Source organism: Dysidea avara, chromosome 5 (genome assembly GCF_963678975.1).
Source record: "Dysidea avara chromosome 5, odDysAvar1.4, whole genome shotgun sequence".
In the NCBI taxonomy this organism is placed as follows: Eukaryota; Metazoa; Porifera; class Demospongiae; order Dictyoceratida; family Dysideidae; genus Dysidea; species Dysidea avara.
The window spans coordinates 13,632,885-13,658,107 of record NC_089276.1 but is presented as its reverse complement, the minus strand read 5'-3'; the positions used below and the strand labels follow the sequence as shown (position 1 = coordinate 13,658,107).

Sequence of the window (25,223 nt, the reverse complement as noted above, 5' to 3'; positions counted from 1 at the left end):
CCATTGCATTTAAGCTAGGAGAGAACACACCTTGCCAAGGAACCCTTTACAAGCTGTTAAAATTTAGACCAGGTGAAAGGATCCCAGGAGGGTGGATAGGCCATTGACAATTGCAGGGACCTGAGTCGGAGACTTCATGCAAAACATGGTATATGCATAATGTAAAGCCCTCTTGTTGGTTTGCAAGGCCAACACAAAAGAGTCTCCACCACGTGGCAGAACCAGGGGGCAGGGATACTGCCATTAGCTACATCACACACACACACACACACACACACACACACACACACACACACACACACACACACACACACACACACACACACACACACACACACACACACACACACACACACACACACACACACACACACACACACACACACACACACACACACACACACACACACACACACACACACACACACACACACACACACACACACACACACACACACACACACACACACACACACACACACACACACACACACACACACACACACACACACACACACACACACACACACACACACACACACACACACACACACACACACACACACACACACACACACACACACACACACACACACACACACACACACACACACACACACACACACACACACACACACACACACACACACACACACACACACACACACACACACACACACACACACACACACACACACACACACACACACACACACACACACACACACACACACACACACACACACACACACACACACACACACACACACACACACACACACACACACACACACACACACACACACACACACACACACACACACACACACACACACACACACACACACACACACACACACACACACACACACACACACACACACACACACACACACGCCAGATAGTAAATAGGTGTGTGTTTCAAGAACTATATTTGCCCTGCATTAAGTCTCTATATAACTGTGTAATCAATGATCAATAAGCAATCATGCATGGCTCATGTAAGCCTATAGCCAGCAAACACGCATGATTCGGTGAGTGGGCATGGCTGTACCTTAGCCTACAGTAACAACACACATCAGCTCAACCTGTCTCCTGCCAGCTACTTAGGAAGTTTAGGTCATCCTTAGATTTAAAAAGATGAAGGACTATGGGCTGAGACTCTATACCGGGTCATATTATTTGGATTGGGTCATCCAGATTATCAGATCTTAGTCAGGTCTCATCCACTTTTTAGAATATGTCCAGAGTCATATAGCATGAGCACTGCAGAGGAAGTGATCAAGAAGTAGTCTGCCCCTTTTCTTTCTTTTGTATTTTCCTCACCAAATACAATTGGAAAACTAAGTGGCCTGGGCATGACAGGATAAGTCATGGGTTACCACAAGCAGATAACACACAGGACCACATGTTAGTAATTGTTGTGCCAACATACTCAGCCTACGTTATAGAAGATCATAGTACAGTATACACTACAAACTCTTGGTAGTGCATACTGTGCTGTAAACGTGGGCTATATATATATATATATATATATATCTACTGTATATTAAGAACTCTTGATAAAATTGTATATTATAGCCAAGAGTTCATAGTATTATGAACTCTTGGACTATATATCAGATAGAGAACTTTGTACTCTGAACATACCGTTTGCGACCAGATCTGCAAGAAGTCACAATTCTCACATTTAATTATTATTTTTACTATATTCCTTTATCCAGAGGAATAGTCAACTGAAGTTTCAGCTCTGAGTTTCAGAAGCTAGTGCTACAGAGTGGTAACAACAAAGATCGATTTTTACAGTGATAACACAATAAACTACAGGAACTAAATTACAGTAAATAGTCATTAGTCCAATACAGAGTTGCACCATCTGTTGCCCATAAACAAGACAATGTATTTTAGGGGTCCTCCCTATGACCAGGGCAAAGGGAATAGTAACACAAAACAAAATGTCCTCCTGTATCAGGGAATACGAGGCTTTTGCTATGTATTCAGATATTTACAGAAATTTTTTGTAAGTACTTTACTCTATTGTGTTTAATGCATTCTGTTGTAAAATCAAGCTTGCACGAACTTACTTGGGAACCACAAATATCTGATATACTGGGCCGTGCTAAACAAAGGGCAGGCCAACTTTATCACTGCCGTTCCCGATTAACAGAGCAGGATATGTGTATTATACACAAATCTTGAAGATTCAGTCAATATTAGAATATAGATTCTTTATTTAGGTGCTGCTAATACTCATTTAAGTTGGCTAGATGATTTGCAGTCCTGCATCAAACCATGATCAAATGGACATGCTCATTTGTATTTCAACCACTCTCTCAATGTCAAAACGCTACCATTATGGGATTGGTTTGCCATCGCAGATCTCATCGTCTTCATTACTGGGACCCAGCTGAACTTTTACATTTTGTTAAAACCCATGTAATTTTAAGACGCTAGATAGATTCAAGTGCAGATGGCTGGCTACAGCTGCTGATATCTGGAGAGGCTTCAGCCTGGCGCACTGTTTTAAAGGACATACAATGTTTTGTATGTAATTGACATTATGTGTCTAGAAGTTGTGAGATTTATTACAGTAAAGGAAAATTAAAAAAAAGAAAAGGAAAAAGAACTGGGGTTCTTGCAGAATAGGTCACACTCCAAGTAGATTCATTGTTTCCCATTTCCTGCGTGCATTTACCTATTATGCAGGGATCAATGAAAATGGGAAACAATGAATCTGCTTTAATTTGAGTGACCTAAAGACTAATGGTTCAAATATAATATCCAGGTAACAAAATGGAATTAATTTGCACAGCTTACAATGTACATTGTATAATGTCCATTCTACCATAGATATTATATACTATCATAGATAATAGACTATTATCTATGATACTACGTACCTAACATCAAGAGATGCCAGTTATAAAACATTTCAAAAGAAGGCTTCACATTTTATTTTGCAGCAATAGGACACATTGAAAATATGTCCGAACATACTGATTTTCTACTTATAGGCCTGCACTAGCTACTTACTGGATTAGCGGGAGTGTCCTGCTTGAAAGTGGTTGACAAGGAGATCAAAGGAACAACGGATTTGCTCGCCCACTGCTCGGGCTCCTGTCCAGCGTGAATAACTGCTGTAGCGAACCCGGGGAACGTCTCTGCGTCTTGTTCTACCTTTTGTTTCTTGCTAGGAGGTTGACCAGACATCGTTAACGAATGACCTCCCGAATGACAGGGCGTGACCAAGATGTGGCAAGGGTATAGCGTAATATGTTCCTACTAGTAAATATAACATTTGATAATTGAAAACCACAATCATTGTAATTTTCGTATCGCCATGCCTAAGAGAAAAGAAGTTCAGAATCGTACAAAGGGAAACACACGCGTAAGTCTTTAGTGTGTGTGCAGTGCAGTGTAGTGTAGTGTAGTGTAGTGTAGTGTAGTGTAGTGTAGTGTAGTGTAGTGTAGTGTTGTGTGTGTGTGTGTTGTATTAACTCAGTAACAACTGATGAAGATCATTATAATTACTATATAACATTTCAGCCGGCCAGCAGTAGCCGTATGGCGGATAAGTTGGCCCAAGCCGGGGAGTTAGGAAGATTTGTTGGATTTGACAGTTTAGCTGGTAGCAGTTTTTTAATGGATCAAACTGACGGGGGTCCACATGATACTCACATGCACAATGAAGGTGCCCACTTTACTACAGCACTGAGACAGCTGGGGAAGAGGGACACAACCACTAAACTGAAGGTATGTACTGTTGATTATGAAGAACTCTCAATATAACAACTGTTGGCTGTATGTGTGTTGTACTATGATTTAGGAGAATAACATGCTACTCTAATATATAACATACAATATACCTTTTAGCCATAATGTACTCTAATAGTACATCCATGTGGTACTATGCAAGCACAAACATTTCTGTTACAATAAAAGATTATACAAAACAGCAAAAAAAAGTTGGGGATAATGCATTATTTATTTGTAATGCGTTACATAATATAAATATTGTTTTTGCAATAACAAGTAATATATAACGGATATTACATCCGGAAATTGTAATGCTTTACTTTGTTTCAATGCACATCGTATCCATTGGTTGCATTTTGGCTCTGACAATGCTGAAGACGGCCTTACAGGCAAGAACAAAGAGTAATAGTATATGGGGAGTGCCTTGAGACCAAGATAATACAGTAAAATATGTTTTTTTGAGGCTGCACTACTACACCAGAGAAACACATCTCTCTTAGGCTGGGAACCTGTATAAGGTTGGGCTTAGTTTAAAGCTTGTAATGGACAAATGTATTATGTAATAATATTACTAGTTACAGCCCTCAGAGTAAAAACTTGTTAATTTTCTTGTATGTAATTGTAATGCGTTACAGTAACGAGTAATATTTAATGAGTTGCATTTGTAGAGTAATGACCCCAACTCTGACAACAAATTATTAGTTTCTCATCCCCACCTGTGCTATCATTTCTGTACTAATTTTGGTTGAGTACTGTACTTAGAAACTAGCTAGAGAGCAGCACAGTATAAGAAAGGTTCATTCTGAGCCATGTAAGCTACAGCTAATTCAGCTCTATAAATAATGTATTAGCAATAGTTATCTAATGTGGTATACTGCATGAAAAATAATCACATAAAACTGATCTTACTACAGCATATACAGTATACATAAGTTCTACTGTTTCTATTGTAGGCACTGACAGAATTTGCTAGTCAGTGTGATAGTCAGTCAGTTAGTGAGGTGAAGTCTGGACTGGCTATGTGGCCACTGATGTTCAACAAGCTGAGCACAGTATGTTACTATGTGTGTTTATGTATGTAGTATAGCATAGCGTTGTGTGTATGTGTATGTGTATAGTGTGCACGCACACATGTGGTATGTGTAATTTTAAAAACTTATGAATTAGTGCATGGCATTAGTTATATTTTTATGGATACAGTATACTGTATATGAACTATGAAAATCTTTTTGTATCTCAAAGTTAGATAGCAATGATCCAACATGTGATTCTGCTGTACGTGTACTATTAAACCAAGTACTCTGATAGAACATACACTTTTCAGTACGTAGGTACTATCCATTTTAAAAACTTCTAGTGGGGAATGTATGTTATAACGGTGTGTTCATTACAATTGTTTACATATGTTTAATAGGATAATGATCACAGAGTGAGAGAGGCCACACACAGAGCAATGGCCGCCTTCTTGACCAAGGTCCGAGGAGACTTCCAGCCACACTTGAAGACAGTGATGGGAGCATGGGTAGCAGGGATGTGTGACTCCCAAACCTCTGCTGCGACTGCTGCTATGGCTGCCTTCACTGAGACTTTCTCTGTTGATAAACAGCTGCAAGTGTTCCAGTTTACCTTCAAAGAAATTATTCATGTACGTAAACTTGTATTATGAATTGTATTTTCTATAATTTACTTTGTTGGGGGAAAAAGTTTGTCAGATAAATTTGTGTAATAATCTAACTGTTGCTGCCCATGATAAAAATGTTGTTTATGTAATACATTGCTCGCGTACTATTATGTATACGCTACTGTTCTATGAATGTGTGGCCGTTGTGTATCTTTTGTGTTTTATATTCTTATGTAGTACATGGAGGATATTGTATTAGTTCAAACTGCTGACACATATACTGACCCCAAGTGAGTTATATACGTATGTCTATCCTATCAATGCATATATTATCTAGTAATGTAAATGTGAGTTTGTTCACACATGGGACATACTGTTGTTTAGTACATTTTTCTTAGCAGTCAGCTAGATTCCTATCTGCTGATCACACTTGCTGTAGGTCTTACACAAAGGATGAGAGAGACAGACGTTATGAGATGTCTGTTGCCATGGCGATACTTGGTGTGAGGCACACACTGGGACAGTTGAGTGAGGAGTTTGTTCTTCAGAAGGATGCCATGGAACCAGTGATCAAGAAACCAACTTTCTTGAAATTGACCAAACATTCTAATCCAATGGTAATTTACACTGTATGTTGTAACACTATGTAATTCTGATACTGGTGGTAATGCTGGGTATTGAGGTCATAAACTGTGCAACTGTAAGTTGTATAGTTGACAGTTATGCTAAATTTATTATGTTACACCTGTACATGGATGCAGCAGGTCAGTGCTTTGGCAAACCCAAAATAAAAATTAAAACAGAGTGCTAATGTGGCTGTAGGCTCCTGGAAGCAGTCAGGGGAGGAAAATCAAGCTCCTTCACAGAAATGCTTTAGCTGAGATAGGGAAGTCATATGTATACTCTAATAAAACAGTCAGTCAGGTACAGATGAAATAATTTCAACCTGCCAAATCACATCGTGATAGAGAGTGTACGCATGCATGTATTCATATCAAGCGTATGTTATTTTGTGCTCTGTGTGTGTGTGTGTGTGCGTGTGCGTGTGTGTACTGCTATGCGTGTGTTAATGTCATATTTGTTCCACTATAGATTAGAGGAGCATTCTTCAGACTAATGAGTGCATACCTTCAGAAACATAGTTCTGGTACTGTACAGGACAAGCCGCTATGTCTGGCAGTATTCAGTGGCCTACGGGAATCAGACCCTTCTGTAATTGTACATGCATGGGAGACAATACTAGTAGCTGTAGATAAAATAGAGGTAGATTGAATTGATAATTGTATTCTTATGAGGGTAGAATCATTCCATCAAATACTCTAATAGAATATCCACATGTTTTGTATCTTAGTGTGTGTGTGTGTGTGTGTGTGTGTGTTATTTTATTTGTTTTTGAAGAATGGATCCTACTTCAGTCACATACAGCCAGTCAATACTATGATTGAAGTAGGAATTAAATGTCCACTAGTACAGCCACAGGTATAGATGGCTTCACTTTTTACTTCTATGATCCATTCATGCTCAGATGTAAAATTTCTAGTACGTTGCAACCGCAATTCATTATTGGTGAACCACTGTATACGCCTGAGTTAAATATGCTCAAAATTTTTCCCAAAATGCTTTCAGGAATTCCCCAAAATTTTCACTTATTATGCTCTTCAGTGTTGCCATCATGCTTGGGTTATGTTCCTAGGGTAGCAATATTTCTTACAATATTCTTGGAACATTTTAATCAGTAAATGCTCTATTAGAGTATTTTACTACGAAGTGACTGAGCGAGTATCGATCTAAGGAGCTATGTATGTACAGTACATTTTGAATGCTCTACTGCAGTTTGCAGTTAGACTGACTGCTCTATTAGGGAGTATCAATCTATTTTCAAGGATTTAAATTCCATATTTTGAAATATCCACATAATATGCTAGCATTATGTTAGCATAGCACTCCAGCCTATTATGCCTCTGGCATATTTGATGCTGGCCTAACTGCATACCACATCAAAAGAGAGAATAAGGCATCCGAATATGTTCCCCAACTATCAAATTTTGAAAGTGAAGTGGCCATTCCTGCTTCATTTTCAGTTATGTTCCACCTGTTATGCAGTGTTACAAATGAAGAACATCTGCAATCAATCAATCACAGCCACTAAAAATGATGGATGATTCTAGCGACTGAAGCCATGGTGTGAAGATAGAAATGGGTCAAGGGTAAAAAGGTATATCCATGATGCATGCATTGTAGCTGCTGCGGTTGGTAAAAAGACACAGTCTCGGGCTGAAGAGATGTCGAACAGTGAAGAAATTAAACTCATAGTATTAGCCACAGTCAAATTATGCTTGACGAGAGGAGGCACCATGCAGTCAGTAGAAAAAGATTTTGTTGATTAAAATATTCCTAGAAAACTTGTGGGTTTTGGGTCACTCTGTAACTTTTTTAAATGCATACTGGTCAGTTTTGAAAGTTGCTTATTTGGTCTAGATCACCCACTACTGTACAAACGATAGAGCAATATCAATAGCAACAATTTAGTGTACAGTATTATCTGCATGACTCACTGTCTCAGTCAGACCGGCATTCTCATTTTCTTTAACGCTCAATCGAGACTGCAATCTCTCAACAGTAGTTCACATTTGGCCACATACAAGTAAATCACAACTATGTACACTGTATATGGTGCGTATATACAGTTTCAATCAGTACATCATTATTAGCACTCAAGAGATGCGATTTTCATAGGACAGTTTTTGAATGTCCACTCTGTCCTCTTTATGATGGTGGAAAACTGGAAATCTGATAGCACACTTGGACACGAGTAGGCTATGGCAAGTAAACACATAGTTTATATATTTTGTATACCAGGTGTGTCTTGTGGCACCCTTGGGCTCCTGTGTACAGGCCCTAGGGTTTATTGATTATAGATACAGTTCCTTCAATGTAGTGGTAGTAATAAAGTTGTTTCCTCAGCCTTTAGCCAAGAATTAAGTTGCTACAATAAAGTGTGTTTGAAAAAAGGTAGAGTGTTCCAAACACTGTTTTTTTATCATTCATTATTTTATATACGTACAGAGCTCTGTTCAGTTATTCTAATAAATCATAAAATTGTTTACACCACAAAACATCAAAATACTCTAACAAGAACACTCACTGTTGATGTTCAAGTAATTGTCCTTCCTCTCTATGTTTGTAATCATTCATGACAGCTAGTATATATACAGAGGTATGTAGCTACTTTGTAAAAAATTGTATGGTAGTTAATACTTGTATATTTATGTGTCACACTTGCATTAAAAATACCAGCTATGTGTTACAGATGTCTAACACTGCATAGCACAATGTGGTGTGGTTATCAATGAACAAGTCCTGCTTATATACTAATTCTTGTATAGCTACAGTACATAGCTGTGTCTCTCATAACTGTACGTGTGTTGCTGTAGAATTGGAGCCAGCATGTTAACCTCCAGAAAGCAGTGCTTCCAGACTTATGGAGCTTCCTCTCCAGTGGAGGACATGGGGTGGCCAAGAAGGTTTACCCTCCACTACTACGATTTGTTGTAGCTCTCAGTAAGGTGTGTGTAGCCACTTATACATATACTGCACTATATGCAGTATTTCTCATTGATTTCAGATACATCCTTCTCCAACTACCTTCTACAATCAACTTCTTGATAGAATAATTGCTGGGTAATAATATTGAAATCATCTACATGCATACATACACTGCTGTAAATGTTTATGTTTTGTGATGTTTTTCGTTTCTAATTTGGTGTTTAAACGGTGCCTGTGATTTTACTAATTCCCTGAGTATGTGGTCCATGAAGGGAGTTATAATTGTATGAGAGGTGAAAGATACAATGTAGATGACATTCTGAGCAGAATCTCAATTAGTGGCTCAATTGGTCCTATGTTGACAGAAGGAAATTTTGAGGCAATACCATTTTGAGGCTGTACCTTGTATCTGGAACCTCCAAAGTATGTACAATAATGGCTGCTTGTACATATGCCTCAATGAATGTTCATGTACCTGTATGTGTACCCCTTGTGTTCCCTACTGTATGTAATGTAGTGTAATACTTTGTACATAAGTGATGTCTAGGACTCTAACCAAGTTATAAATCTGGGTGCCATGTAAGTCTTAACTCTAGTACATTGATAATGTATGTATGTATAACACAGGGTGACAAAGGACATGTCTCGTAGCCATCAAGGGGAGGAGTTTGAGGCCATTATGAATGCCTACGTGGAGTGTTACAATTTTGTAGTGACAAGAACACTTAGTAGTCAAGGTGATGTGTCTGAAGGGGACAATCCTGCCCTTGAACAAATTATCATGAAAGTAAGCATGCTTGTTGAGAAATAAATTTGTTTATGATCTTGTCTCCATTAGATCAGTAACATTGTCAGTGAATGCTTCACAGTTGACAAAATATCAAGACTGATATTTCAGATTGTGATACATGCTGTGTACAACCTTATCAGTCAGTTGCTATGTAACCATGGTGATAGTGTAGTTGTGAGGGCTCATCTTGAACAAGTCAACAGCTGTCTGTTAAATGACATCACTAGTGTGGTTGAGACGATTAACTCCGCAAAGGTGAGATATTCTATGTAGAAGGGATGTTAGCCTGAGTACTTCTCTTTGATGCAATACACACATATGCACTATAGTGTGCTTGCAATGGCCTTTGCATTTGGGATGCTTTGTTGTATTTTACTCTAAGAGGACACTGACATAAATCTGCTTTAAATTTTTTAACATTCTGAACAACTTACCAGTGTAATTTGTGTGTATATGCAATGTTATGTACATGTACAGTACGTGTATGTGTGTTTCCAAAGGGTTATAATAAAGTTTGTTTTCTTTTCTAGAGTACACAGTTTTCGAGAGTTATTGATTTCTACACATTGATCAGTTCATGTCCAGACTCCCAACCAGCTGTTCCTTTGTGCTCAGCGGTTGCTAGTGATGACAAGAAACTGCTCTACAAATTCTTACAACCTGTGATATTGAGAACATGTATGATTTGCTTGAGTACTTTAGATGAGTTTAACTCTCTGCGCCATGCTAAACTCCTATCACTTGTATTACAACAGTTTAGAACTAAAGAGCTGTTATTGACAGTTAGTGAAATGTGTAGTTTTAGTGAAACTGTTCCAGCTGGTGACTGTTTAACTGGTCTTGTCAAGTTTGTGTTGAAGGTGGTTGTGAGGTGTCGGAATGAGGGTGAAGAAATGGTGGAGAGTGTTGTAGAGGTGTTGTTGTTGGTGATGTGTGAATGTCCTGATGTTCAACTGGATAAGTTACTTGTTGATGATGTTGAAGCTACCAAAGTGTGTAAATGTTGTAGATTAACTATCAACTTATGCATGTGATTCACATACATGTACACTTTCATGAACATGTGTACGCACATGCACACACACACACACACACACACACACACACACACACACACACACACACACACACACACACACACACACACACACACCACACACACACACCACACACACACACACACACATACACACATACTACACACACACACACACCACACACACACACACACTACATACACACATACTACACACACTACACACACACACACACACCACACACACACACCACACACACACACACACACACACACACTACATACACACATACTACACACACACATACTACACACACGCACACTACACATACACACACTACACACACACGCTACACACACACACACTACACACGCACACACGCACACACACACACATACACACACACAAGTGCATGCATGCACACAATCAGCACAACACACACTCCAAGTTTGCATACACAAACACTACACAGCCAGATGCACACACATGATAAGCACACATGTGTGCACACATTCTTACACACTGTGTGCATTTTACAGTACTTGTACAATATATTATTTTGTATATTGTATACATACAGGTAATGGAACATTTGTCAGCATTAGTTCTATTAAAGGTTAGCTCAAGTTTTTTGTGTGGGTATGAAGATGTAATAAAATGCTCACTATTTATATAATTTGTATAGAAAAACCAGATGGGACTAGAACTTGGCAACTTACCAGCAGTTGACTGCAGTACAGAGAAGATGGTGTCTTACATCAATGACCACTCCTGCAGTAAAGTACCTTTCCTGTGGCAGTTGTTAGAAACTGTACTAGCAACTCCAGGTGAGAAGACTCAGTTAAGCATACCGCAAAGCACATGCTGCACTACAAATCAATATGATAGGACCTTGATGTCTAAGTGTATGTTATATTAGAATATTTCACTATGAAGGAACTCTTTAGTACATGGGTTTATAAATGCACGGTTTCTGTGCTGAGCCCAGGATGCCGCCTGGTAGTATCACTTTGGCCCACACCAACCTTACAGTCTGCAAGTCTTGCGGTGGATAAGTGTTGCATATGGGACCAACACAGATTAGTTGGCTTTGTTTTTAGAGCTAATCCACATGCTGCTGAAGTTCCTATGGGTAATATCTTGTTGCCATGACCTATCTTGTTATAATATCTTGTTATAATTTAATATAATATATCTTCTTGTAATATCTTGTTATCTTGTTACACTGGAAATGTGTGACTGCCATGTCACTTTTCTGTTGTCAGTCCTTGTTTGGAAGACATGTTTAGTGCTGAATAAGAAAAGTAAAGATAAGTGTGATGTGTGCATAGGTGTACATGCATAAGTGTGGAGAGAGAAAAGGAAAGAAATATACACATGCTAAAATATGTAGTTACATATATTGTACATTGTATTTGTCTTCCTGTAGATCAACAAATAGTACCAATGGACAGATCAGTGGCAATACTAGAGGCACTGTGTAGTCAAGTTAGTGCTGCTCTAGGCAGACCAACACCACTCGATTCTGATGATCTACACTACTGTAAGTTAATATGGAAGGCTGACACCATCCTCCTTAAAAAGGTCAGCCTAACACACCTCAAACTTTTGACAGTTATATATGGGTCATTCCATGTCAAATCAACAAGGAATTTAGGGTCACCTCTCGGATTTTGACGAAACTTGGTGTGTTTGTAGTACCTATGGTGCTTATCACTCAAGAAAATTTTTAGCTCCATATATTCCATAGTTTCTGATTTATGACCACAAATATTTTGAATATTTCATGAAAACTTGGTCCATCTCTAGTTACAAAATCAACTGCAACTTTGTACTGTGTAAATATTTTTAAACATGATTTTCAGTGATGGAAGACTGTTGATTGACCTTTTCAGTGATCCCTAAATTATGGGATATCTACTTAATTATGGTTCAAAAGTACTTCATTGAAAATTTTAATCCCTTATATTTTGAAAAATGCTGTTTGAAATTTTTCGAATTCTTTTGTGAATAACGATTGGGTCATAGTCTATGTTTGATAAAATTTTTGTGGTGGGACCACAATGGGCTCAAGAGATATAATGAATTATGTTGTGGTATGCGGTGGAATTTGCAGTCTATTATTGCTGTATTGGAGTGTACACCTCCAATAACCACTTACAACAAGGCTATGCCAAGTTTGTCTTACAGAGTGAAGGTGTCTAGGTGCAATGCAACCTGTATTAATGACCACCTGTAATGAAAGACCATCTATAAGCTGTAGCTAATTTATACTTTAATTGGATATTAATGTATAGCACCAAAGCATCAACCCTTTCTAGCAAATCCAAAAATGGTCCTTATTAGACAGGTTGACTATAAATGAGATTATCATGCGTCCATAAACACATTAATGTTGTACCATCTCTTCAGTTATACCTTATTTATTAAGTAAAATCTCGCCGTAGTGCACTCACATACATATCCCCACTCTACACTATTCAAGTTACGTACATGGCTGCATAGGTACAATAGATCTCCTCAAAAAGGATACCTGGGCACCTTAATAGCCTCAAGATCTTACTTTATAATTGTACGTACATTTTGGGCCCAAGACAAGTCTGTGGTTTCTCAAAACTGAACACTTCATCAATGGTCCAGGGAATAGAAGAGTTACACTATATACAGTAGATGCATTACTTGTACCAAGAGTTTTTATATTATTAACACTTGCTTGCACCTCAATGTGTGATTTATAGTACTGTAATTACTAAAATTAATGGTTTTTCAAAGTATTTTGGGTTGACGCTTTGAAGATCACTACAGGCAAATGTTAAGTATGTGGTCAGCATGTCCTATGTGAGTATGTGCATGAGTTTATGACTTGATCTTCAAAGTGGTCATGAATGTAAAGTAATGTAGTAATTAATTTCAGATATTGAGGTACAATTAACGCATGTATGATAAAAACCCTCCATTGCTAGGAACATAATAAAGTGCTCATATTACAGAAGCCACACAAGTATCTTGGTCTAAATGTATGTGCACCACTAGAGTGGGAGTACAGTGTATAAACAGGTGTCCTGGTTATCAAGGTATCCAGGTATCCCTTCTGAGGAGTTCTGTTGTATGTATCTATGTAGCCACATATGCAACTTAAATATGGCTAAGTCCACTATATTGGTATTCAACTTAATAAAGAATGTATTTGTGAAGAGATAGTACATTTACATGATGTTCATGGACACATGGTGGTCAGATCTGTAATTTATAGTCAACCTGTCTAATAAGGACCATTTTTGGATTTGCTAGAAAGGGTTGATGCTTTGGTGCTATACATTAAAGAAGTATAACTTAACTGCAGCACATAGATGGCCTTTCATTACAGGTGGTCATTAATACAGGTTGCAATGCACCTAGACACCTTCACTCTGTAAGACAAACTTGGCATGGCCTTGTTGCGAGTGGTTATTGGAGGTGTACACTCCAATACAGCAACAATAGACTAGAAATTCCACCGCATACCACAACATAATTCATTATATCTCTTGAGCCCATTGTGGTCCCACCACAAAAATTTTATCAAACATAGACTATGACCCAATCATTATTCACAAAACAATTCGAAAAATTTCAAACAACATTTTTCAAAATATAAGGGATTAAAGTTTTCAATGAAGTACTTTTGAACCATAATTAAGTAGATATCCCATAATTTAGGGATCACTGGAAAGGTCAATCAACAGTCTTCCATCACTGAAAATTGTGTTTACAAATATTTACACAGTGCAAGGTTGCAATTGATTTTGTAACTACAGATGGACCAAATTTTCATGAAATATTCAAAATATTTGTGGTCATAAATCAGGAACTATGGAATATATGGAGCTAAAAATTTGCATGAGTGATAAGCACCATAGGTACTACAAACACACTAAGTTTCATCAAAATCCGAGAGGTGACCCTAAATTCCTTGTTGATTTGACACGGAATGACCCATATTTTAATTGTGTACATGTTTCCTTTATCATGCGTATTCTAGGTTGTTGCTGATCTTCATGATCTACTCTTTAAACTGCTACTGTATGTATGTGATCATAGTGAAGGTGTGTGTAGTATGTGTGTGTAGTGTGTGTAGTATGTGTGTGTGTGTAGTGTGTGTGTGTGTGGTGTGTGTAGTGTGTGTGTGTGTGCGTGCGTGTGTGTGTGTGTGTGTGTGTGTGTGTATAGTGTGTATGCATACGTCTGTGTGTATAGTGTGTGTGTGTAGTGTGAGTATGGTGTGTGTTGTGTGTGTTGTGTGTGTGTGTGTGTGTGTGGTGACTGTATTCTTTTTGATTTAGATTCTATAGAATTATCCCATGAATTGGACACTTGCTACCGAACAATTTCAAGCAAGCTCTCCCCAGAAGATTACTTTAACTGGCTCCTTCCTGAACTGTTGGATCATTTATCTACCACTGATGCATCTTTGGCCAGGTATAATCACCCAATATCATATGTATGCTTTGCCTTATCTTCATCATCATATCAGGTGTTTTGGACTGGCCATGAAGATACTCAAGTTTCATGCTGCCATTGATATAAATGTTCTGCTGTCCGCCATGACATATGAACACAAGGTGAAGTTGTGTCAGTGTAATGCTCCTATAGGTAGCTAAAGAAGGTTTTTATTACTCCTCCAGGATCAAGACACACAGTACTCTGTGTGTTGTGTGGCCAAGAAAACTAGCATGCCACACTGTGTGTATATTTACAGATGCAATTTTCTCATATACTTAGCTCCCTGGTCCCTTCTAGAAAGCACACCATTTTGCATTATACGTAGCTGTCTGCTAGGTACAGCAGGCCACACACCAAATATGATCGAATTTGTTATAGCCATTCCTGAGATATAAATAGATTTTTTCTTCGTGTTTTTCTTTTAAGTTATTTATGGAGTTTCATTTTCGTTTGGACACTTTGCAAAAACTGATATAAAGTGCGAACACATAACTCGAGTGTCTTGAAAGTTGGCACAGGTAAGCAGCACAAACATGTAAAGGTGATTTCACATACTAATTTTGTTGTGAATCTAATAAGTTATGGATGTTATTCACAATAACATAATAGGACTTTTTGTCGTGGGTACAGGGTAAATCAAGCATTGGAATAACTTGAAAATGGGCGTGTACATATGTAGGATAGTAGTGGTTTGAAAACAAAGGAGTAGCAGCAACAGAGTTAAAGCAAAAAACGAATTTGACAAAACAAGGCTTACACACACATCTGATTTTCTGACTTTAACCAACTGTAACTTGACTACTCAGTATGGTTATTGATCTACAATTTTCACACAATTCTTCCATAGCATTGTAAAATACCAGGTCAAAACAAAAAAAAACTAATGGCGTACTCATACATGTACTTACGGAGCTTCAAAGTAGATATGTGTGGAAGTCTGGTTTTGTCAATTTTGTTCACAATTTTAATAAGTGTAAATCAAGATACTCTAATAGAATAGTCACTGCGAGATACAAAATGTGGCCGCCATGGTTCAAACCAGGGACCTTCACACAAATCCTTTACCACTGAGCCACTGTTATCATGGGTGTTCACTTCACTCTGCAGTATTAATAGTGTGAAATCTAGGTAGACCTCTAGGTAGATTAGGAAAGTGTTGTATGAGTGAATTTTGTCATATACGTTCAAGTTCTTATCCACAGACACAACTATATTACACCATTATTTATTTTACAGGTTGATGCCATTCCTGTTGCCATGGTTGAGAAAATATGTTATGGAAAGCTGCTGTTACAACCACAGACTATTTCTATTGGTTCATTTGAAAACACCCCAACCAATGACACTATTCCTAAGAGCTTGTATGGGACAGTGATAGTAGCTGTGTTTTGTAGCAGTACCTCTGAATCACAGTTGTTACTGAATGAATCATTCATGGTATCTACAGAGAATTTGTCTAATTCCCTGATAAGTTTGGGACTAATCTCTTTGTTTCTTGAGTCTCCTTTAGTTAAAGACATTGTAAGTGATGTTGTGTTAACTGTTAACCAAAGCGATGTCATATGACTTTTAATCTAGGACAACCGATTTTGTAAGATGGTGAAATTGGCCACTCAGAAACTCATTGTGAAAGCTTCCAAGAGTAATTCCATCACTGAAGTATTTGATAGTTTAATTAAAAGGTACTTCTGCAGTTAATCCTTACTAACGTTTGCCTCTGTAATGACCACCATTTCATTTTGGTCATGTCTAGTGGGTCCCAATTGCACAGCTAAGGTGTAATTCATGACCGCATTAATAAGACCACCTCTTTATGACCATGTAAAATACTGTCATTCCAAACATAGCTATAGTTTATAATCAAGAGACCATAGGCTTGGAGACAAGGAGTGCTGGTGTCCTCTGTGACCTAAATTTTTGTAAAAAGGTCGAGGCACTCTAATAGAACAGTCAGTGAGTATAAATTGCCTTCAGAATACAATTTTCAATAGGGGGCATGCCTCCAGACCTCCTAGAGACTTGTAGAGAGAGAGCATGCTTTGCATAGTGGGTGTGTTACACACACTAGTGTAGCCATTTTTACATCCAACTGGGCCACCACCCCTACCCTACATACCATGCTGTGTGTATGAATTAGATTACACCCACCACAGCTAAAGTATAAAGACCATTCTATATTGGCTATGTCTGGTAGTTCCTAAGGTGTATACCTGTAGTGTAATAAGGCTATACCTTAGTATCAAGGCCACATTTCATTGGGCCGAGAGGTTGTCTTTTAAGTGTGGTTTCAGTATATCATTGGTATTGTATAATGTAGAGTATATACCATGTACTGTAGGTGCTGCAACAATTACATTCTTATGGAGTCAATGTCTTATGTGCTTCATTCTGTGGAGGAATTGACCACTGAAGATAGTCTTTCTTTACAGAGGTGCAATGTAAATTGGTGAAGTGCGTTCTGCTTATTGTAAAATCTCTTTCCATAGCACTTTGATTGGCAACGTTCCTTTAACACAACTCTGTACCAGATTAAGTGGAATTTGTATTGCAGATGAACTGAAGGATAAAATAGTCAAATCTCATTCTTCTACTGACAATGGTATGCATACACAATGGGGATGTAGGTCATGTGTATCATTGTGTATTTGTTCCATGTACACTTACGATGTCACACAGACAACGTTGTGGATGGCCTGGCTATCAGTTTGTTACTGACTCAGTTAAATTTTGCTGACAACAATTCTTGGCAGTTTGTTAATGATCAAGTGAAGTCAATGATGGATCAACAACACCTCCTGGAGTTTGACAAGTTAGTACAATGAGATAATATAAGAAGAAACTACATAATTGTGCACTTTCTGTTCAATAGTTTTGCTGCTGGCTCATGTGGTGATATGGCTTACTTGTCATTGGAGGTGTTCACTAAACTAGTGACAAGTGGAAGAGTGGCTGATATTTGTTGGGACTTTATAATGTGCAGCACTGTAACCATGATGCAGGTATGTGTGTGTGCGTGCGTGCGTGTGCATGTACAGTAGAGCCTCAATTACCTGGAATTCTAAAAATGATTTTTCTTTTGTCCAGTAGTATTTGAATATGCTATAAGAATTGCAATAATTTGTATAATTTTCTGTATGCTTTCTGTGTCAAATCCATTATACACTATCTCAAGAGTTATAAGCTGTGCAGTTATTCAAACACCTAAATAGTTCTCAAGGGTTCAGGTCCACTGTGTATGCAATATACACAGCAGGGAGATTTTTGGATTGGGAAACCTTCTGTTCTCTCATCCTGGTTTGGTAGAGAGTTCAACTACATTTTAGTATTTTTAAAGTTAAGTAAGCGATGGAATACAAATTTTTCTTCTTTTCTCTCACTAAAATATTCTTATGTAGACTATGTTATTCCAGTGGTTACCTGTGTTTGTGTATTGTTCCCATACAGTTATGTGATGATAAGGTTGAGATGTCACTACCTACCAGTGTGTTACACTGCGCCATTCTCAGATTGTGTATAGAACTAGACTTGTTCTTTGCCAACTCAACTAACCAACAGATGATCACTGAATGGAAAGACTTCTTTTGTCCAGCAATAGGAGATGCTACTGTGGTACAGTTTAAACACATTTTAAAACACAGTAAGTTGAGTGTGTCAATACAAATTTTTAGTACAGTAAAGTTCTTTGTATTCAGAATTATACAGCATGCACTACCATACCTTCTTTTTCTTACTTTTAGGAAAAGATAATTGTGAACACTTTGTAGCAGTGGAAGAATTTCTATGTTGTAAACTGTTGTGTAGATTGTGTGTAGAACCCGATAGTCACTTCAACATGTCAGAGCTAATGGATCACTTGTCTACTGGCTCCTATCCTGTACAGGTCACCGCCTATCAATTGCTTACAAGGTATAGGATGTGCTATATTTAGTATCTTATTTAGTATTCTATTTATAGAATGATGAAGATTGCTATATTTGGTAAAAAGGATGATACTGTGAAGTAAGTCACATGTATTTATAAAATATATTAGTGTCTAATTTGGAAAAAAAAAAAGAGTTACGTAACTTGTAACTTTTGCCAACAAATTCTGAAGTGTGTTTGCTGGAAATCAAGTTGTATCAGAAGATGTATACACTCCTTTTTGCGTAGCTTGAATGATTGGGTGACCACACTGAAGTCACGAGTGATATTCTTTCAAGACAAATTGTCACCTACCCCATCCCTTAATGATAGTAACACAGTGGGCTACATGCTCAGTTGGTTGCTATGCATTTCCTATCTCAGGGACACCAGTCACAATTTAGAGGTCAGTTAATGAACAACATTGTCTTTATGTTGTGACAACAGCTTATCGTTTTTGTTTACACTGTAGTCTTTTGCCATAGAAAAATTATTTTATAGTGTTGGTGTGCAGATTTATTTATATTATCAATAAATGAGCTAAGCCATGCATGGTAGCCCACACTGTATGTATGTATACTTACTTAGTATGTGTATGTGGTTTTGTAGACACATATGGAGTTCTTGGAATGGACCAAAGAGTCAGGAGCAGCACAAGCTTTAGTGTGTGAACTGATCACTCATATTCCTCTACAGTCATTTAGTAGTCATGACCAAATTGAAGGTAATATCAGTATGATATGAATGTTGTGTATTGTGTGTGTGTCATTTCAAGTATGATCAGATGAGCAAATAATTTAACTACATACATATATACCACTTTAGCGTGGGCAATCAAAGGCATCGCTCAGGGTTTAACTAGCATATTCACCGGACGATATCTAGATATTGCCTGGGAAATATCATGGGAATGTGGTTTGCTCATGGCTTTGATTTTATGCCCAACCAATTCAAAGATACAAAACGCTTTGACTCGTTTTATTGAGTGACACAGAACACATTAAACAAAGCTCAGTGTAGTTGCTAAGTTTAGATACTTTGACAATAACTATTTTCTAAGACTAATGATCTTGCAAATTGATCACTTGAGCGATGCGTGGATGCGTAGTTATATCCACTGCGTGGGGGGCATGTCAGCCATTGTGCATACCACGAAACAAGAAGAATGTGACAACTAGGTGAGTAGATTACAGTCCTAAGTACTTAACTAAATGTATTAACTTACTTACTGCCACAATAGCAAAGGTTTAACGTAGTATTAAAAACTTTACACAACAAAAAATCAATCCCACAACCGAATGTTCCTGGGATGTGTTGAAACATAATGTTGTAGGAATAACGTTCTGAGAGCTATTTGCCCACGCAATTGAAACCACAATCAATCATCAGATGTTAGTGTATAAAACAAACAGGGTGAGTGATCTGTAATTCTTTCACCTATCAGGTGAGTGTGCCCTGAGTGATATGTATCACGACTGTTGGGATTTTGCTGTACACCCTTACCCTTCAGGCCTGCATCCCTCGAGGTTCGAGTGTATACATCAACAAAATCCCTCACAGCCATGGTATAACTATTACATATTACAAATACAGTTTTCTTTAGAACACTCAACTATGAGTAAAATACTCTATACTTGAATCTATTGTTTGGAGCAGGAATTCAATGGGAAACTGTACAATCAATATTTTTTACACATACAAATGCTAGAATTGGGCAGAAAATGACCTATGATTCACTGCTATTTCCACCACTGAATAACAACTTATAGCTATGTTATTTGCAAACCAGCTGCCATATTCCTACTGTGTGCCATATTGTATATAACACATTATCTGTGACCTTCGTTTTGTTCATTTCAGTTACACCCACTGCTGACATTACCAATCTCAGTATGATTACTTTTAAGGCAGTCGCTCAACAACTACCTGTTGCCTTACGTCAGTGGTTTATAACACTTGACCGTAAAGCTGGCAACATTGTGGAAGAGTATGTAGTGACCCATATTGTGTTATCCTTCACATGATACACACCCTATACAGCTTCACCAAAAAGTACATCACTCCATTACTGTGGAAAGATCAGGTGGCATCTTTTGAAGCTTCTCCAAAATCCTTTGACAATATGGAGGTATGAAATGGGTACACATGCAGTTAAAGCTGCCAACTTTTTGAGCAAAATACATAAGATTGAAGAACACACTGTATTTAGATATTGTGTGTAATAAAGAGCATTGTGTACATCTGCACAGAGAGAATAGTGATGATGTAACAATCACCTTGTGTTTAGCTGTCAGTGATTATTGTACCATTCTGAAGGTTATAAAACATTGTAGATCCTCAGATATATGCTACATATGTAGCTAGACATAGTTGTCCCCCTACAGGTTAGACTTGGTAAGGAGACACATGAGGTGATGATCAAGTACAGGATTGATGATACAGCTGGGATAGAACTAGTTATGTTATTATCTGATGCTCATCCACTATATCTACCAACCATCACTCAAGAGAGAGGCATCAAAGTGAACATTGGTAACTGGAAGAAATGGATACTGCAATTAAACTCTTACATTGGAAACCAGGTACGTAGTACTGTATGTACATATAAACAAAGAACCACTCAATTAAGAATGTACGTAAAGGACAAAGATTTTGACTGGATCCCATTAATTTTTTACTTCTGAACTAGTTGTATATGTACATACGTATTTCCCATCATACAGTATGATAGTAAAGCTAGTATAGCTACTACTGTATTGTCTCGAATTACGGCCCGGGTATTTATTTCTTTCAAGCAACTTTATACCCCAGCTACTAAATGAGACTGGCGACTATACGAGACTGGTGTTTATATACCTGATCAGCATTCACGAGTCAACTTCATACCTTGGTGTTGTACTCACCTGGACTCTCCTTGATGTTTCCCTCAGCATATTTCACAGTTTCAAGCTTAAAAGGAACTCTATAAAACATTCTTCACTTCATCGTTTATAACACCGCCCGGAATTGTTGAAATAATGACTGCACTAGAAGTTTATTTGAGTTTATTTTGTTACGATGCTGTATACTCCGTGACTAAACGGGACCAGGCGTTTATACGAGACTTGCTGTAATTCGAAGCAATACGATATAATAGGTTCAGGTTTTACAGCACAAAAATATCACACAAAAACTAGCCTAACTTTCCTTTCACAACATTCAAACCCTAAAATGTCTTCTGAGCAACCTAAACCTTCCAACAAAGTTTAGTTTTACCTTGAGAGACTTAAGCACGTAATGTAAACAAGGCATGATCTTGTACTTTGGCAAATAAAAGAGCATTTGTTTGGTTTCAAAACTGCACTATAGTATGTTCACGTTGAGCTGAATCCTGAAAAACAGCTAAAAATTAAAAGTGGATTTTTTCTCAACCGAGTTAACATTTCAGCCAACCAGATGATTATTGGTAACAGCAAAGGTGTCAACAACAGACATGTACGGTTTGGCTCCATTACAAGTTCGGGAAAGGGCTGTAATGGACACTGTACTTATATGGCTTCCCCATAGGAAATGTATTGTGAAAATTTTGATTGGCCGTAAATATTATGTCAAACATCTGAACAAAAAGATTTCAAAATATTTTTAGCGGATCAAGCAGTACTACAAATGAGCCAAATTTCAAGATCATGTGTAATTGCATCCATGAGTTATTAAATGTTTTTGAGGATTCAGCTCAACGTGGACGTACTATAGCATCTTTAACCATAGTTGAGTTATGCTTGACTGAAGGTTATCAGTCAGGCAGGAAGTCAGATAGTAGAGATACGTACTTGCTACTTGCACTGGCATCAGATTTGCTATGAAGATTCTTCAACAAACGTAGGAAATTTTTGTACATGGATTTGTTTTCCACTTCTTTTTTTCAGTTTAAACAGTGAGCATCCATGAACGAACATCAACTTCCAAGCCTTGTATCTTCATGGTGGATTCCAATCATTGCAATTCCATGTGCTAAAAGTATCACTGATGTCCCACGGTTGAGATTGGACTATTGTGTATTCCAGAATGTAAGGCTTTACAATACTTGCACATACTGACCAGTTATTACAACAAATTCCAATAAAGCACAGATATATAAACTTAATATATATCAAAATAACAATGCTGTTCTGAATGAACTCAGTCATAAAAAGCTCGTATTTCTCTTCTTTACACACTTGGACACCTTGCTGTTATGTCACATGTATAAGTTGCTCTTTGATAAGTAATGCCCTGCACACAATCGGCATCTTGTAAAGGGTTGTGAATCCAGTTGGAACATCACCCCTGCATAAAGCAAAGACATACAATAAGCTACCAGCATACACTTTCACTTGAAAAAACACAGCGTGTGCTGACTACAAGCAAGTATACATTCATACTGCCTTCAAAACTAACACTTACGCACTCCCAGTCAATGATTTTTATAGTGGTTGTTAACTAAAACAGGCTGTTTCTTGGTTGTTTCCTTGGTGTAGTGCAGATACTTATTATGTAATGGCTGCACGTGATTTAAGTGGTTGGCTGTTCAATGGCTTTAACAGCTCATTAGTACTCTTAAGGCTACAGGCTTGATTTTACGCATCAGATGTGCCTTTTTGCCAACTGCAGGAGCTACAATGCATGCAACATGAACATACCTTTGTTTTTCTATTTCTTTCTCCACTACTGCAAGGGTGTTGATTTGTGGTAGTGAGTCATGGCTTCAGTGTTGGCTTTCATGAAAATCATCAATACTTTTCCTAGTGACTGGATTGATTGCAGAGGTACTTCTTGGACTGTTCTTCACTTGTAATGATGTGTAAAGGGTGGAACATAAGCTGAAAATGTAGCAGAACAGCCACTTCACCTTGCAGTAATTGATAATCAAGGGCACGTTCAGTCGCACAACACTGACATATGTCTTTCCAAAAAAAGTAGAGTATAAGAAAAACTTTAAAGATTTTGAATTTGAGTAGGGATTATAAAAATAAAAAATCAATAAAAACAAGAAGGTCATTTACACTTACAGCTATACCAGTAGATATTTAATCCCTACTTCAGTCATATTATTGATAGGCTGAAGTGGGAATTAAATGTCCAAAAGCACAGCTGCTGGTGTAGATGTCCCTACTTTTTTCCTGTACTTTTAGTGTCTGCTACAAAGAGATTTTTAAACTGACCTGTATGTGTTTTCTTTAGAATGGTACATTGCTACAAGGACTAGCCATCTGGAAGGCAAATTTAGATAAACACTTTGCAGGAATGGAGGACTGCATGATTTGTTTCAGTGTCATACACCACTCAAACCAATCCCTTCCCAGACTTACTTGCAAAACCTGCAAGAAAAAATTTCATAATATTTGTTTGGTAAGTAGCTAACTCTTGTTTATTTCAGCATTGTTATAATTCCTGTCTGTCTTCAATTTTACAGTACAAATGGTTCAGCACAAGTACTAAGAGCACCTGTCCACTATGCAGGAACATATTTTAGACCACAGTAATACAGTTGCAATTTGTTTATAAACTTTTAATTGAATTTTGTGATGCAATAATAATCTATTATACACAGCTGTACATTTTGTATGTGGCAAATAGTTTATAGGCTAAAAGAAATGTCGAATCATGTTTGACAATTCTTGTCTGTGCAAAACTAGGTGCAAGTATAATGCTGCAATAAATACCATTGTTAGTGACAGTATGACGTAGTGTAGACACCTTTGATGATGCCATTTGCTTGGTTGTTTCGTACCAACATTCCTCAGTTATTGCAAGGAATGGCCAGACCGAATATCTTTTCACTGGTATTGACTGACAATCACTCAACACATAATCATTATCAATTGTTACATCAGCAGCAAGAAATTTATCTAATATATTTAATAGAGTACATTACCATTTGACTACTCTTTCAATAAGTCCATGCTTGTCCACATGTTGCTTATAAATTATATAGTTGGATATCATGTTGGAGACATTATGGTGACTGGCTTATCCTTGACAATGATCAGACCATTTCTGACTAGAACACTGTGATCTTGTGTCGATGCTTTATTCACTGTTGTATTGCCAGTATGCAGACTTTCCATAAAGG

At 37.7% G+C, this 25,223-nt stretch overlaps 2 protein-coding genes across 3 annotated transcripts in view; one reads left to right on the top strand and one right to left on the bottom strand.

Moving 5' to 3' along the window:
- The window catches only part of LOC136256458 (putative cystathionine gamma-lyase 2), a 67,416-nt gene extending 64,134 nt beyond the window's left edge, over positions 1–3,282 (bottom strand). For both annotated transcript variants that reach the window (XR_010701513.1, XM_066049421.1), the window contains exon 1: positions 3,034–3,282. Coding sequence is in view for 1 of the 2 variants with exons in the window: in XM_066049421.1 (XP_065905493.1) it covers positions 3,034–3,210 (177 nt within the window). In the remaining variant the exon portion in view is untranslated. The remainder of the gene's footprint in view (positions 1–3,033) is intronic.
- Positions 3,063–24,745, top strand: LOC136256455 (E3 ubiquitin-protein ligase listerin-like). The gene is made up of 34 exons (XM_066049415.1): positions 3,063–3,388; positions 3,547–3,753; positions 4,710–4,808; positions 5,171–5,401; positions 5,615–5,667; positions 5,817–5,994; positions 6,470–6,640; positions 8,812–8,943; positions 9,003–9,058; positions 9,551–9,710; positions 9,762–9,968; positions 10,244–10,705; positions 11,331–11,366; positions 11,436–11,577; positions 12,180–12,334; positions 14,772–14,835; positions 15,073–15,208; positions 15,264–15,351; positions 16,469–16,753; positions 16,811–16,914; positions 17,571–17,663; positions 17,719–17,831; positions 17,909–18,041; positions 18,102–18,231; positions 18,677–18,869; positions 18,970–19,138; positions 19,187–19,231; positions 19,382–19,538; positions 19,742–19,856; positions 20,993–21,119; positions 21,173–21,260; positions 21,517–21,714; positions 24,332–24,499; positions 24,564–24,745. Exons 1-34 carry the CDS (start codon positions 3,341–3,343, stop codon positions 24,621–24,623), a joined length of 4,803 nt encoding a protein of 1,600 aa, XP_065905487.1. The 5' UTR covers positions 3,063–3,340; the 3' UTR covers positions 24,624–24,745.
- The last annotated feature ends 478 nt before the right edge of the window (positions 24,746–25,223 follow it).